The 16,834-nt window shown below is 43.2% G+C and overlaps 1 protein-coding gene across 1 annotated transcript in view; it reads left to right on the forward strand.

Annotated features, from left to right (window-relative positions):
• Positions 1 to 16,834, forward strand: part of LOC109925840 — a 200,458-nt gene that overhangs the window by 80,859 nt on the left and 102,765 nt on the right. Inside the window, exon 3 of the mRNA XM_048595971.1 lies at positions 16,066 to 16,152. Coding sequence (XP_048451928.1) covers positions 16,126 to 16,152 — 27 coding nt within the window. The 5' untranslated portion in view covers positions 16,066 to 16,125. The remainder of the gene's footprint in view (positions 1 to 16,065; positions 16,153 to 16,834) is intronic.

Here is a 16,834-nt window from a genome sequence, read left to right on the forward strand (position 1 = left end):
TGCATGTTTTAATCAAGAATTCTTTGTTGTATCACCAGTCACTGCAAAACTACTCACAATTGCCAGTGATTGACATCCTGTGTGCAAGAGTGCATCCTTAGTGTACAAGACCTCTTCACGACTTCAGACTTTCCCTGACCCCGTTCAACACCCTGACCCTGATGTATGTGATATAAGGTGTGTCACTTGTAGCAATGTTGACACTCACTTCGGATGTCAGACTGCTGTGGTAAATACTGTAACAGCCAATCCCCTCTCATCTAGGGCTGTTGCCAAAAGGTTGTATTTTGCCTCTGCATTCTTTCACTTCAGGCCAGTTTTTTGCAAGTTTCACTGAAGTTCAACCTTCAGTTAGAACAAACTTCTAGGCCTTCTTAAAGGTAAATAGAACGAGTTATTTTGACAGGCCCAGACATGATTGCAGGTGGATCATCTTGTCTTTTTGGAGAAGACATTTGTTTTTAAAAACAAAAACAAAAATTGCTGCAGAACTTCTGAAGAAGGGTCACTGGACCTGAAACATTCACTCTGATTTCTCTCCACAGATGCTGCCAGACATGCTGAGTTTTCCAGCAATTTCTGTTTTTGTTTCTGATTTCCAGCATCTGCAGTTCTTTCAGTTTTACAGCTGTTTTTAGCCCCTGTCCAACAAACATTTTCTTGATAATTACTGCTGTCCTCTATTCAGTCATCTTTTTATTTATCTCTGCATGCAGGATTGACAAGTTCCAGCTAGAATTGAATCTATAAGTACGGAACAGCAAATCAGTATAAAACACTAATAATGATTGAATACTCAAACTAAAAATTACTAATACTAAAAGCTAATATACGTACAGTAAGAAATGATCCTAAGTCCCACAGAACTTATGGTACATAGATAAAATATTGGCTGATACTTAAGTGCAGGAGAATGACTTTGGGGTACAAAGGCATAGACAAAGAGAGGTATAGACAGGGTGGATAGCAAGAAGCTTTTTCCCAGAGTGGGGGACTCAATTACTAGGGGGTCACCATTTCAAGGTGAGAGGGGAAAAGTTTAAGGGAGATATGCGTGGAAAGTTCTTGACACAGAGAGTGGTGGATGCCTGGAACGCGTTGCCAATGGAGGTGGTAGAGGCGGGCATGATGGTGTCATTTAAGATGTATCTAGACAGATACATGAATGGGCAGGGAGCAGAGGGATACAGATCCTTGGAAAATAGGTGATAGGTTTAGATAGAGGATCTGGATCGGCGCAGGCTTCGAGGGCCGAAGGGCCTGTTCCTGTGCTGTAATTTTCTTTGTTCTTGTTCTTTGTTCTTTGAGGCTGAGGGTGGAGATATGACTGTGTGAGGTCTTTACTGCAGATTGGCAGCTGTTCTCCCATCACCCATCTGGCAGCATGGTGGTTCAGTGGTTAATGTTGCTGCCTCACAGTGCTAGGGACCCAGTTTCAATTCCACCCTCAGGCGACTGTATGGAGTTTGCACGTTCTCCCTGTGTCAGTATGGATTGCCTCCAGGTGCTCTGGTTTCCTCTCACAGTCCAAAGATGTGCAGGCTAGGTGGGCTGGCCATGCTAAATAGCCCATAGTGTTCAGGGATGTGTAGATTAGGTGGGTTATAGGGTGATGGGTTTGGGTGGGATGCTCTGAGGGTCGGTGTGGCCTTGTTGAGCCAAAGGGCCTGTTTCCATACTGTAGGGATTCAATGAAAAAACTTTACTACTGGCTCCTCTGGTTGGTAAGTGCACCCCAATTAGCCAAGATGTTGCTATGGAGAATGTGCAAATGAGCAGTTACCCCAATGCTTTTGTTTAAATATCAAAAGTTGACTCAGATTTTCCATGCACACCGTTTCTCATGCAGTATTAATTGTTGTTCCCTTTGAAATTCCATATTCTTGCATTCATCCTGATAATGGCAAGACGAAAAGTTTTTAAGTAATACTGTGCCATCAAATGAAAGCATGTGGGCTTTCCACTCTCTCCACTACTTTGAATTCATATTTTGAGCACCTGCAGTATTTTGGCAGATATTGATTTGCAAATTCAGCCAGTTGCCAGTCTTCACCAATACGCACAAATGCATTTTAATCCACTAAATCTTTTAAGAAAAAAGGACATATGAAGACTGACCTAATGCTTGCTCTCGTTCATCTGCCGAAAGAGTCTGGTTCAGAGTCTGAAACAGGAGCTTCTGGCTGAAGCGAGGGAGAGACTGGCGTCACAGTTGCCAGGGTGCCCAGAGCATTAAAGCCGGCTTTCAAGAGCCTGACCAAGCGTTCGGGAACCTGAAGACTCCCAAAGACTTTGTGACCCAGGTAAACAATCCATCTCGGCATTTCTGCAGGAGGCAGCATCTTGTAAGCGCCGAACTTACTGTTGATTCACTGTGTGTGGAGACAAGTGGTGGTTGCTTGCATTATCACCCCCAAAAGGGAGACCTTGTAAGTGACGGCTATTTGAAATGTCGTGTTTAATCAATTCTCAATTAAAACTTTCGTGTTTACTGTCGAGAGGATGTACGATGCAGAACCGCTTCACAGTGGCAGCACCTCGCTGCCACATGCCTAAATATTAGACATACTTTAAGAGAACTGTGTAAAATTAAGAATTAGTTGCAAGGGCTGGCTCAGGTGAGTGGTCGTGGGATAGCAGCGAGGCGCTGATGTAGGTTGACGAAGGGAGAAAAATATCTTTTTATACCTCGTCCTTCGCCATTCTAGTTTAATTGAGTAATTTGTGTGCATTGTATATTTGGATTGCATTTTAATAGTTCTTGCAAATGTATATATTGCTGCTTTCAGTTTAGACAATGTTTGGTTAAATCTTTAAAACTATGAGTGAGAGAGCAAGAAAAATAGTCAAGTGCTTTACTCATGAAATGCTAAGCTGTTTGCATTTTTAATTCTTTGTACAGTGGACACATATACCGTTGAAAAAGTCGAACCTCATGAGCTTAGACAATAATATTAGTAGTTTTTAATCAATTTACGTTTTTTAAGCAATTATTGTATGTATTTCCGTCATATTGCAAGAAAATGATACTTTTCTCAGTGTTTGTGCAAAACACGGCTCAGTTCAGTCTCAGAACAGATGAACTCGTGACTTGTCATATTCAAGATATCTAAATTGACTTAGAAAGCGTTGTTTAATTTATGCTGTAAAAGTGAGCACTGCTGTAAACCAAGCACGGTTGTTATTAACAAGCAAAATTAACAAGCATGTATAATTAATTCTTCACAAAAATACAACATAGCAAAATTAGCCCTGCAGGTGGGTTATATTTTTGCAATGCAATAACAAACATTCCAAGAGCTGTTTGCTTTGTCAGTGGCAGAGGCATGGGAAATTCTGGCCTACTTCAGGACCCCCAGTGTTAGCCATTGATGGCTGTGCCTTCAGCTGCTGAGATCCTAACTGTGGAATTCCCTCTGCACAGCGTCTCTGCCTGTCTACTGATCCCTCCTTAAAGCCTTCTTCTTTGACCAAGCTTTTCATAGAACCCTTACAGTGTGGAAGCAGGCCTTTCAGCCCATTGAGCCCATACCAACCCTTCTGAAGAGCATCCCACCCAGACACACTCCCCTATCTCTGTAACCCTGCATTTCCCATGGTTAGCCCATCTTGCCTACACAGCCCTAGACACTGTAGGCAATTTAGCATGGCCAATCCACTTAATCTTTGGACTGTGGAGGAAACCAGAAAACCCTGACAAAACCTACGCAGACACAGGGACAATGTACAGCCTCTACACAGGCAGTCGCCTGAGAGTGGGATCAAACCCAGATCCCTGGTGCTGAGTGGTAGCAGTGCTAATCAGCTATTGGACAACCTCCTGCAGCTTGATGTGAAATTTTGTTTAATAGTGCCACTGTGAAGCATTTTACAAAATGTTAGAATGTTATTTTTCGTAAGAGAAGTTTAAGATAGTGTGTAAATTAATTTGATTGACAGGCGTTTTAAGCAAATTTCGTAAGAAAGATGTTTAAAATGACACTGAATTTAAAAAACACCCAAAAGAGCTAAAACCAAAACCAAAAGATTTAAAAGGACACGTTAAACTGGGATATTAAGGTGCAGCATATTGTAAAGTAATATTTAGTTGAAGCAAATTAGTAAGCAGGGGCAAGTGAGGCCAAGGAAAATATGTTGCAAAGAAAGGAACCACAGTCTTATAGTGATTATAGGAATGGTCGGATCAGAGGGTACACTAGTGATGACATGTGAACTATTGTGAATCAGTACAATATCTCAAAGTATGCATGTGATGAAGTGACTGATGTTAATTTTTAGATGCTAAATTCAAGGACTAGCCAGGTACAGTCTTGAAGTATAAGAAAGAGGAAAGGTTCATTTTAGAAACTTATGACTCACTTCACACTCACCCTTGAGTCAGAAGGTTGTGGGTTCAAATCTCATTCCAAAAGCAATCACAAAATCCAGGGTGACAGTCCCAAAATAATATCTTCCAAGGATTTGTTAAACCAAAGCCAACACTGGTGGATGCAAAAGGTCATGTGCCACATTAGAAGAAGAGCAAAGGAGCAATCTTCAATGCTCTGGCTGGTAGTGATCTTTCAACCAATGTCAACTGAAAGAAAGAGACTGTTGGTTCCTTATCATATTGCTGTTTGTGGGAGTTTGGATTTTTCCCTGGCAACAGAGCTTACAATTCAAAAGTACTTTGTTGGCTATGAAGTGATTTAGGTCTTCCTGAGGCCATGATAGACATTGTGTAAATGCTAATCTTTTCTCACATCAAATGGACAAAGTTGAATAGTGAAGTGGAGAGAGGGCAGAGTGGTAAAGAGGAATAAGGAGCTCCTATCGCACAATCCTGGTTTCGGCCAATTGATTATCAGTGTTTGATACCTGTGATGGTTGGCAAAACCTGTGACCCTTGAATAGAAAAGTGAAAACTTCAGAAGCAAAGGCAACATGGTAGTTGTGAGTAATTTGATCATCTGGACTGTAGAAAGCCTGTTTGGAGCTATTACTGGGATTTGAGAATACTGTATTGCCTCCTCACTGCTGGTGTAGGACACAGTAAGGAAACTGGTGCAAAATAATTGAAATAAAAGAGAAAACAGTTCATGGAGGAAGCAAATACATAGGAAAGAGCTTGATGCAGACCTGCTGAACATTTGTTTGGGTAATATTAGGTTAAAATGTTAGACTTTCAGTTTAACAATCACAGAATTCCCTACAGTGTGGTAGCAGGTTATTCAACCCATTGAGTCTACAATGACCCTCCAAAGAGCATCACATCCAGACCCAGCCACCTACCCTAACTTTGTAACCCTTCATTTCCCATAGCTAACCCATACATCACTTGGCACTATGGGCAATTTAGCACAGCCAATCTACCTAACCTGCTGACCTTTGGACTGTGGGAGGAAATCAGAGCAAACCACCACAGACATGGGGAGAATGTGAAAACTCCACACAGTCACCTTAGGGTGGAATTGAACCTGGGTCTCTGGTGCTGTGAGGCAGTGGTGCTGACCACTGAGCCACCATACCACACTAACAACCTCAGAAGGACTCACAATGCTGGACAGAGAAAGAGAGAACAGTAACCTAGGTACCGCTTGGGAAATTGTGGAATAGGAATCTCTACTTTTCTATCAATTAAATTAAGTGGATTGAAAGAAAGTAGTGGCAGCCAAAATCCCAGAGGACCATATGGCTGCTCTGTTTTTAGAGACAGACAGTTTGTAATGAGTTTAACCAGAAAGTCACTATGCCTCAGGTGAGGGCTAAGGTCAAGAAGATCAAGGGACCTTCATAAAAATTCTTAACTGCTGTGGGAATTGAGCTTGCACTCTTGGTGTTACTATGCATTGCAGACTAACCATTTAATCAACTGAACTAACCAATTAACCAACTAACCAAAAAAATGACAGGCAGTTGGGTGAAGTCTTTCCTTTAGCTGTTAGTGCTGCCATTTGCAGGATCACTTCATCACCAGTTCCTTTAGGAATTAGGATGTTACCTCTGTCCACTCCCATTCCAGGTCCTTCCTCCATGAATATTTAACTGTTTCACTCTCTACATAAGCTGTTCTTGATACTCCTGACTTATGAAACATTTTCAATATGTTGGAACACGTTTCTCAACTTTGATGCAACTCTTCACTTGACTTCAGCAGTGCTCCAAAAGCTTGTGATTTTAAATACATCCGTTGGACTATAACCTGGTGTCATGTGACTTCTGAAAAATCACCTGCTTTAATTGCTTTGGAAATTCAGCATTTTAGCCCTGATTCCACATATCCCCTTCTTTCCTGCATGTTCACTCAACCTTAACTGAACGGTGAGTAACCTTGGTAACATACCCAATTTTGTATTTAGGTTTAGCTGTCAAACCTGGACCATTACATACTTGCTTACGTCCATCTCTGAAAATAGCACCCATCTCCATAGCCCCTGCCCCTTGCCCACCCCTTTTGACATCCGTGTTCTTAACTTTTCCATCTTGATATTTCATTGCTCCAATGCTCTCCACCTTGCTTAAACTCTAACACATCCAGAACTTTGCTGATGTATCCTATCTCACTCTTGAGTTCCAGTCACCCAACACCCTGGGTGACCACTTCCCGGAACACCTACTTTCTGTCTGCAGAAAAGACCCTCAGCTTCCAGGTTGTCTGCCACCTCAGCACACCACCTTATTTCCTGGCCAACATCTCTGACTTAGGCTTGCTGCAGTGGTCCAATGAAGCTCGGTGCAAGCTGGAAGAATAGCACCTCATTTTCCACTTGGGAGCTCTACAGCCTTCTGGACTCAATATCGAGTTCAACAACTTTACGGCTTGAGCTTCTCCCATTTCCTTACCACAAACCCCGCACACACCAGGCCTTGTCATCACGTGGTCTGCTGTTTCACACAGCCCATTGTTAGCCATATGAGTCCCTATTAATAGTTATTCATTCTCCTCGCCTGATCGTTATCCCCTCCTTTGTCTGTGCACCTATTCTTCTGCCTTGTTGGGCTCTATCTCCACCTATCATTTACTCTTTACCCACCCCCCCCCCACCCTACCTTTTGCATAAAACCCAACATTTTCTGACCTACCATCAGTTCTGAGGGAGGGTCACTGGACCCAAAACATTAACTCTGGTTTCTCTGCATAGATGCTGCCAGATTTGCTGAGTTTTTCCAATAATTTCTGTTTTTGACTCTGATACATTGTTGAACTCACAAGGGCATCTATATGTGGGAGTAGATTGGAATTAGAAGCATATTCTGTACAGAACTCGAAGTGTTTTAGGTCGATAGTTTTTATTTAAAAAAAAAATTCATAGGCTTGACCAGGCATTGTTCACCTGAAGTTACCCTTGATGATCTCTTTTGAAATGCTGCTGTGTGATGATGGTCCTCTCACCAGCTGTTCAGCACCGAGTCCCAAGAATTTTGCCCAGTGACAAGGAAAGGATGATCAAAGAATTTAGCTTGGCTTTCACTGGAGAACAACAAAACTGAAAAGATATATGATATTGTTAAAATAGATATGAAGAGATTATTTAATCTAAACTGTGATCCCAGATCTTGAGTAGGATTCAGTTCCCAAGTATGATGAGCAACGAGAAGAAATTTTTACCGCAAGAACTTAATGGGTGTGTGAAAGGCATTCTCATGAATAGCACAAGAACTATTTTGCTGGAAATAATTTTGTAAGTTCTAGGATAATGATAATTAAATACTTTATTTAAAAAATGCACTTTCTGCACTGTTAAAAATATCTAATCAGTGTGATGATGTCAGATTTATTACCTACGCTCGACTTTCACTTCATAATCCGCAGGCACGAAATACGGGAAAAAACACATATATTATCATTTTGTAAATTGTATTGCTTGTTCTTCACACAAACGATTAAGTGGACCAGCATGCTCCACAGTGGTGTAAATCAGCAGGAGCAGGTTGATAAAGCATTAAAACAGAAATGCTGGAAATACTCAGCAAGTCAGGCAGCCTGTGTCGTGAGAGAAAGGGAGTCAAGGTTACTTGTTGTCGACCTTTTATCTAAATGCCATACCAGCAAGATGCTCAACATTTCCCTGTGTTCTAGCCCCATGGTTATTGCAGCCTTCTTCACTTTTGCACATATACTCATTTACATTTGAAAAAAAAAATCTCCTTTAGAATTTTTATGGCAATTCTGCTCTGTGAAAGTATGACATCTAATTTCACTGTAGCTTTTTAATCCATAATGCATACTTGAAAAGCAGAACATGATGGCTCTTTTACACCTTTATAAATGCTAATCTTTTGAACTGACTCATTTAGATGAACAATTAACACCTCATTATTCAGTGTCTGCCATGAATTGCAATTTTAATTGTTGTACTCTGATGTTTGTGTTACAGAACTGATTTAAATTGGGCTGGTTTTGCAAAAATCTGGGGCTGCTGGTGTTGTGGAATTAAATGACTGACTGCTTCTTGCACTTGGAGGCAGCATGTTGAATGAGTGAGGAGTGAACCCTTAAATTTTTCAGCCCTGGAGAAACGAGATATGTCTATGAGGGCAGAGGAGATTCTGTGTTAGACAAACAGAAACTCGGCTGATGTTTTTTCACCTGAGTCCAAGTGACACAAGTTTTTTGGAGGGTTTCTTTGTTGTTGAGGCCTAGGCCCTATCTTACCAAAATTGCCTCATTAATTGCCCACGATACATCGATGTTGTCTCATAGAATCCCGATAGTATGGAAACGGGCCAACAAGTCCATACCGCCCCTCCAAAGAGCATCCCACCCAGATTCATTCCTCTACCCCTGCGTTTCCCATGTCTAACCCACTTAACCTAACCTAAACATCCCTGGGCACTATGGGCAATTTAACATAGCCAATCCATCTACCCTGCACATCCTTGGACTGTGGGAGGAAACCGGAGCACCCAGAGGAAACCCACGCAGACACGGGGAGAATGTGCAAACTCCACACAGACAGTTGCCCGAGGCTAGAATTGAACCTGGGCTCCTGGCACACTGAGGCAGCAGTGCTAACCACTGAGCTACCATGCCACCCAATTTCTGCTCCATTGTACCATGCACCATTCCCATTCAGCAGATATCCGGTGAAACACTAGTATTCTTTGCACCCACGTCATCTTTAAAAGCCTATTGTGCACCTGAATGAGCACTAGTCCTCATTCTGGAGGACTAATCCCGCATGCCCTCTATGGGGCTTCCTTAGTCCTTCAATACACCTCACCATCTTTCCCCCACATGCCCGCGCTAACGGCCATGCCCACCCACTGTAAATTCACTTAGTGGACCCATTTTGCTCATTTATAACAGGACAGAAAGAGCCCCGAGTAAGGTGGTGTCCAGCATCTGTGTCCTCACCTTCAGTGGAGAGAGAATCCTAGCTAGGGAGAAGACTGGGACTGTTTCTGTGGCAATGCAGAAACATTCATGCCCTGCCAAATGAGTATGTACCACTCTTCTTTTCATAGCAACTGTCACATTAGCCCCACTCTCAAACATTGTACACCACATCCAACCACTGGCCGTGATGCCATCTTTCTGTCTTTCTCTCTCTCTCCCTCTTGTTTTACAGGTTCCACTAACTTACCCAAGACCTCTGTCGAGAAACATTCAGCTCCTTTGGAAGAGCTACCCTCAACCTCCGAGGGCGAGAGTATGGAGACCGCTGTGGGAGCATCAGCTGCCGCTTATAGCACCCACTGGCTCAGATACTGACACCTCAGGGGAGGAGATGGAGTGTGGGGGCAGTTGGCCGGGGTGGGTGGGGGGAATCTTAGGCAATGAATGTTGGTACACAATGTGGTGAGCACCTCAAGGTAACAGCTCCACAGCTGGCTGAGGAAAAAATGGCCCAAGTGCTAGCTTTTGTAGGACTGTAGAGACCAGGCACCAGCTCAGGCACCAGGTAGGAGACTCATGTTGGTCATCAGGGACTTTGGGAGTAATAGGAGCAGCAGAGAAGCATATGAAACATAATGGCCCCCATTGCCCAGAAACTGCTGCCGTGCAATGAATCTTGCATGGTTTCCTCAGGGGCTGCTGGAGATGTGTACATTGCTCACACCAACTCTCCATTGCTCACATTGGTCAAAACAGAAAGCGTGGTGACAGCAGGCCAGTCAAGCAATGTCTCGGTTTTAAAATTGCATGGCAGTCCTCCTTCCCAGCTCTGTCACTTCCTCCAGCCTCACAACCCTCCGAGATATCTGTGCCCCAGTGGTGCTGGCCTCTTGACCATTGCTGATAGTCACTTCACCATTGGCTGTAGTTGCCTAGCCCTAAGCCTTGGAATTGCTTCCCCAAACTTTTCTGTCTCCCTTCCTTGCTGTATTCCTTAAAGGGGTCCTTAAAACGTATCTCTTTTACCAAGCCTTTGCTTATCTGCTCTTACAGTCCTCCATGAGGTTCAGTGCTTTCTTTTGTTTTTTTTCCTTTATTCATTCAGGGGAATGAGGGCATCGCTGGCTAGGCCAGCATTTATTGCTGGCATCTCTAATTGCCCAGAGGGCAGTTATGAGTCAACCACATTGCTATGGGTCTGGAGTCACATGTAGGCCAGACTACGAGAGGATGACAGTTTCCTTCGTTAAAGGACATCAGCAAACCAGATGGATTTTTCCACCAATCGGCAGTGGATCCATGGTCATCATTAGACTCTTAATCCCAGATATTTATTGAATTCGAATTCCACCATTTGCTGTGGCAGGATTCAAACACAGGTCCTCAGAACATTACCTGGGTCTCTGGATTTATAGTCCAGCGATAATACGAGGCCATTGCCTCCCCACTTCAAACCACGTCTGTGAAAAACCTTGAGTGTTTTGTTGTACTGAAGGTGCTATCTGAATATAGTCATCGTTGTTGTATGGATTTCTCCATTTCTGATTCAAGTCGTGGAGGGTTTATATAAGATTGTACCAAAATAACTGTTGTAGGTTTATAGATTGTCTTCATTTTTGGCAGCTGAATATTCCCTGATGGTTTGGAAACCTTGGCAAGTAGAAGACCGTAATTTTCATTTCGTACCTGTGGACCTACTTACTCAGCCTGCCTGTAGCCAGAAATAAAAGAGCAGCGGCCAGCAGTCATTCCCAGAGATAAGAAGGAGAAGCATTTCTTTAGGTTAGGTCTTGACCCCACAAAGGTAGAAGCATTGCCTCATTTATCTTCTGACACTGTTGCCAAAGTCAGGGCTGCTGGTTATAGCTTTGTTGGAAAGAAAATGCAACATAAGCTCTTTAAGGAATCCTAGATGGTATTAATAATAATATAAAGTGTTCTCAATTCCTCATTTCTTTTTGCAGCTTCTCTTGGGTGCCTTTTCCCGACAGCTGAGTTATTGCCAGGGACAAAACTGGTGCTGTGCTAAAAACAGGCGTTTGATAATGTCTGCAAGAGGCGTGTACAAAGTTGGAAAGCGTGCCTTATGTTATTATGCATAGCAAGCTGTCAACTCTCCTTGCACTATCTACTAGGTACAGGAGCTCCCTGGGAGGAAAGAAATGCCATTTCATCCTTAGGGTGGAAGGGTGCCTTGGCACCTTGTATGGAATCAGTGGTTAAGTATGGGGGAGTAGGTAAATGCTAGGAACATCAAATCCACTTGCGTGAATCTGGAAGAAATTCAGTGATCTCACTTGAGCTGCTAAGTGTCCTGTTTCTCCCCAGCTCTGCACCACATGTAGGTAGAGAGCTCACAATTATTGTCTGTGATGTTTTTATTACTGATGGGCAGTACATGCTGGCCTCATTAGTGATGCAGTAACAGAATAATGAACCTACATCTTTATCCTACTCCTCAACTTCTTAGCCTTCTTTACTAAGCAGCTCAACTAGCTCCCTCTTTTCAGAATGAAGTGCAAAATCCAGGACTCCATTGCATACTCCTGCAGACAGTCTAGGTAGTCAGGTCACTGTTTCATAATGAATTTCTATGCAAGCTCTGTTTTTGGTGTGACATTGATTATAACATTACTCAGTTTAGGTACATGGATTCCTGATGGCAGTCAGGAAACGCTGGCTTGCTCTTCCTCCATGAATGCTGCCTGACCCACTGTGATGTCCAGCATTTTTTGTTTTCAGTTTAAAAAATAGACTTGCACCTCTAACAAAAATAAAACCAAAAGAACTGCGGTTGCTGGAATTCAGAAACAAAAATAGAAATCGCTGGAAAGTCTCAGCAGTCTGGTAACATCTGTGGACAGAAGTCAGAGTTAACATTTCGGGTCTAGTGACCCCTCTTCAGAACCCTGGTGTTCTGTTGCACCTTCTGTGGTCACATGGGAAGGTGTCTTGGAGATGGTTGGGTGGTGTTGGTGGTTGTGGAATGGACTAGGGTGTCCTGGAGAGAATGATCCCTGTGAAATGCAGACGAGGGAGTGAGGGGAAGATGTGTTTGGTGGTCCAAACCTATCCCTTCACCTCCTCCCTGCTCACCATTCAAGGGCCTAAACAGTCTTTCCAGGTAAAGCAGGTGTACCTCCTCCAACCTTGTGTGTTGTATTTGCTGCACCCTATGTGTCCTACTCTACATTGGAGAAACCAAACGCAGACTGGGTGACCGCTTTGCGGAACACCTCCAGTCTACGCACAAGCAAGATCCTGACCTCACTGTAGCTGGTCATTTTAACATAGCATCCTGCTCGCATGCCTACACGTCTGTCCTTGTCATGCTGCAGTGTTCCAGTGAATCACAGCACAAACTGGAGGAACAATATTTCATCTTCAGACTTGGCACTTTACAGCCTTCTGGACTTTATATTGAGTTCAACACCTTCAAATTGTGAACTATTTCTTCCCTTTCTTTTAGCTTGGTATCATGTCTTTTCTCACCTCTCCCCATTCCAGTGTCTGTCCTTTCAAGTCTGGCAGGAGACACACCATTATTCTGCCATTCTCACATTCCGATCACTTAATCTGAATGACCAACATCTTTTCTCCACCAGCGCCCTACATCCACCCCCCCCTTCCAAAATATAACATAAATGCTGTCCCCTCCACACATCACTTCAACTCTGATGAAGAGTTATCTAGAACTCACAATGTTAGCTTGCTGTCTCCCCATGGATGCTGTCTGACTCGCTTTGATCTCCAGCATTTGTTGTTTTCAGTACAGATTCCAGCATTTGCAGTCATTTGCTCCAACATTGTAAACTGACAGAGTACACTAATCTGGCCTTCTGATTGCTCCCATCAGTTGGCGAGCGCGGGGTGCTATGGTAGTGTCAGTTTGTTAATAATCTAAAAGACCATGCTAATGCTCCAGTGACACATGTTCAAATGACAGTTGGTGGAATTTAAATTAATTAAACAAAACCTATCAATGATAGATTGCTGTAAACACCCATCTGCTTCATTAATTTCCTTTAGAGAAGGAAATCTACCATCCTGGCTTGAATTGGCCTGCATGGGACTCCAGACCCTTTGTGATGTAGTTGACTCAATTTGTTTCGGAGGCAATAGGGATGGGCAACAAATTCTGGTTTTGCCAACAATCCCCACATCGCACAAATGAGAAAAAGCTCAATTTTCAAAAGGAAGCTCAGGGTTTTCAACTAAGGCTTTGTAGGTTTAGCTTAGGAATGAAAAAAGGGAAGTCATATTGCTGGAAGTGTGTTATAAATCCCCAAACAATCAGTGGGCATTCGAGGAGCAGATATATAGATAATTCACCAAGGTGTATACAAACAATAAGAGGGCAATTAGGTTAGGGGATCTCAACTTGCCCAACATTAATGAAGATAGTCATTGTGTAAATAGTTTAGAGGGGGTAGATTTCTTGTAATGTATTCAGGAGAGCTTTTTGTATCATCATGTAGATGGCCCAACAAGGGGTGGTGCAGTACTGGACAAATTCTGAGGAACAAAGCTGGTATGAGGTGTTTGAGTTGGCTGTGGGAGAGCATTTTAGTGTGAGTGACCACAAACCTTACGTTTCAAATTTGGCACAGAAAAGAATAAAGATTGTCTGCAAAAAAAATGGTTTGGATTGAGAGAAGGCAGATTTTATTAAAATAAGGCAAGATCTGGCCCAAGCACAATTACTTCTGGGTAAATCTATGACAGAACAAAAATGGAATTGGCGAGAGTAAAGGCCCAGCATGTTTCCTTTGGTGTGAATTGTATGAGCAACAAGCCCAGAGAACCCTGGACTGAATAAGAAGGAAAGGAAATGGCACAGTATGGAAGTTGCAGGGGGGATCTTAGGGAAGCTATTAGGAGAGCAAAGAAGGGGCATGAGAAGACACTGAAGGGTAAGATTAGGGAGTATCCCAAGATATTCTTTAAGTATATCCAGGGGAAGAGGATAAGCAGGGAAAGAGTAGGGCCCAATAGGGACCAAGAGGGTGTGGAGCTGGAGGATATTGATAGAGTGTTAAATGAGTACCTCATGTCCGTCACTTTGGAGGAGGAGGATGCAGGTACATAATTTGGGAAGAGGGACTGTGAGGCTCTTGAGCAATTTGACATAGGGAGTGAGGGACTTTTGGAGGTTTTTGGTGTACTTAAAAATAGGCAAATCCCTCAGTCTGCATGACTGATGTCCCAGGTTGCTGTGGGAAGTGAGGGAGGAAATTATAGGGGCTTTGACAAAGTTTTAACTCTTCGCTAGCCACAGGGAGGAGGAGCCAGAGAACTGGAGGACAGCTAATGTGGCTCCACTTTTCAGCAAGGCTGGTCAGGATAAACAAGGGAATTACAGAATGGTGAATCTCACAGAAATGGTAGACAAACCACCGGAGAAAATTCTGAAGGAGAGAATTAATCTCCAATTGAAGAGGCAAGTTTGATCAGGGATAGTCAGCATGGCTTTGTCAAAGGGAAGACATGCCTAACAAAACTGAATTTTTGGAGGAAGTGACCAGGTGTGTAAATGCAGTTAATGAAATTTGCATGGCTTTCAGCAAAGCCTTTGACAAGATCCCACATAGGAGACTGATAAAGAAGTTAAAAGCAAATGGATCTAGGCTTTGGTAAGTTAGATACAAATTGACTGAACGTTAGGAGTCAGCGGGTGGTGGTTGAAAGCTGTCTGTGTGACTGGAGGCCAGTATCCAGAGGCATACCACAGGGATCAGTGCTGGGTCCCTTGTTGGTTGTGATAGATCTAGAAATGCTATAGAAGAAAATGAGAGGCAGATAATAAATAAATTTGCTGATGACATGAAGACTGTGCGGCTACAGGAGGATATAGATGGATTGGTCAGATTGGCAGATCAGTGGCAGAGGAAGTAACAAGATAAGGGAGAACTCAATGAATGATAGGACACTAAGGAGCTCAGAGAAGCAGAAGGATCTTGGAGTGCTTGTCTACAATTCCCTGAGGTGACAGGACAGGTTAATAGGGTAGTTAAGAAGGCATATGGGACACTTGCCTTTATCTATCATGCATTGATTATAAGAGTAGGGAGGCTATGTTGGAGCGGTACAAGATTTTAGTTCGGCCACAGCTGGAGTACTGTGTGCAATTCTGATCACCAGACTATAGGAAGGATGGGATTGGACTGGAGAGGGTGTAGAGGAGATTCATTAGGATATTGCCTGGGATTGTGCAGTTTAGCTATGAAGAGAGGCTCGATAAGCTTGGGCTGTTTTCTTTGGAACCGAGAAGGTTAGGGGGACCTGATTGAGCTGTATAAGATTATGAGGGATAGGGGCAGGGTGGATAGAAAGCAGCTATTCCCCTTAGTTATGGCTTAGTAACAAGGGGCATAATTTCAAGGCGAGAGTAGGAGGCTTAGAAGGGATCTGAGGAAAATATTTTTTCACTCAGACAAATTCTGGAATGCATTGCCTGGGAAGGGGATCCTCACAAACCTTAAAAATTACTTGGATGAGCGCTCGAAATGTCAGAACAGTCAAGGCTATGGGCCTAATGCTGGAAAGTGGAACAAGGTTAGATTTAGAGTAATTTTCTGTTGGTGCAGATTTAATGGGCTGAAAGGCATCTTCTGTACTGCATGATTTTATGATTAATGAGATAATTAATGACTCTAAGTAGGAAGAAATGAAACTTCCTGAAAAGAGTTTAGCAAAACTAGGTGGAACTTGTTGTAACTGTGACTTTGCTTCTTTCTGATTTATAGGTAGGATTTCTGCGATCTGTAGAGTAAACGGATACAGTGTATGAGACAATTGATTTCCAGATGGAAGAAGAAATGATGTATGAGCAGGTAGGTACAATGATCGGTGACTCTGGCAGAGTGGCCCTTTCCTGTGCACGTTTGGTACAAGTGGCGTAAACCCAGTGTTGATATTTGTTATTAAAGCTGGAAACAATGAATTGACCATTGATACTGTGAAGTAGAAAGGACCATTTGCAACTCCAGCCTTTGAAATCTGAATGCAGTTGTATCAAATTCCTCTCTAACCTGTTCTTCCTCCCACCTATCCCCTCCTCCCACCTCAAGCCGCACCCCCATCTCCTACCGACTAACCTCCCTTGACCTGTCCGTCCTCCCTGGACTGACCTATCCCCTCCCTAACTCCCTACCTACACTCACCTTTACTGGCCCCATCCCCGCCTCTTCGACCTGTTTGTTTCCTCTCCACCTATCCTCTCCTCTATCCATCTTCTATCCGCCTCCCACTCTCTCCCTATTTATTTCAGAACCCCGTTCCCCTCCCCCTTTTCTGATGAAGGGTGTAGGCCTGAAACGTCAGCCTTTCTGCTCCTATGATGCTGCTTGGCCTGCTGCGTTCATCCAGCCCTGCACCTTGTTGTCTCAAATTCCTCTCTGTTGTTTTAATGGTGGTCTTAACCTCTTCGCGATTTAAATAACTTAATTGCTCATTAATATGGAGAGAAAATGCATTTCAAAGTATGCAGGAACACAATACTGTCTATATTCAGGA

Source organism: Rhincodon typus, chromosome 4, assembly GCF_021869965.1.
Source record: "Rhincodon typus isolate 14 chromosome 4, sRhiTyp1.1, whole genome shotgun sequence".
Classification (NCBI taxonomy): Eukaryota; Metazoa; Chordata; class Chondrichthyes; order Orectolobiformes; family Rhincodontidae; genus Rhincodon; species Rhincodon typus.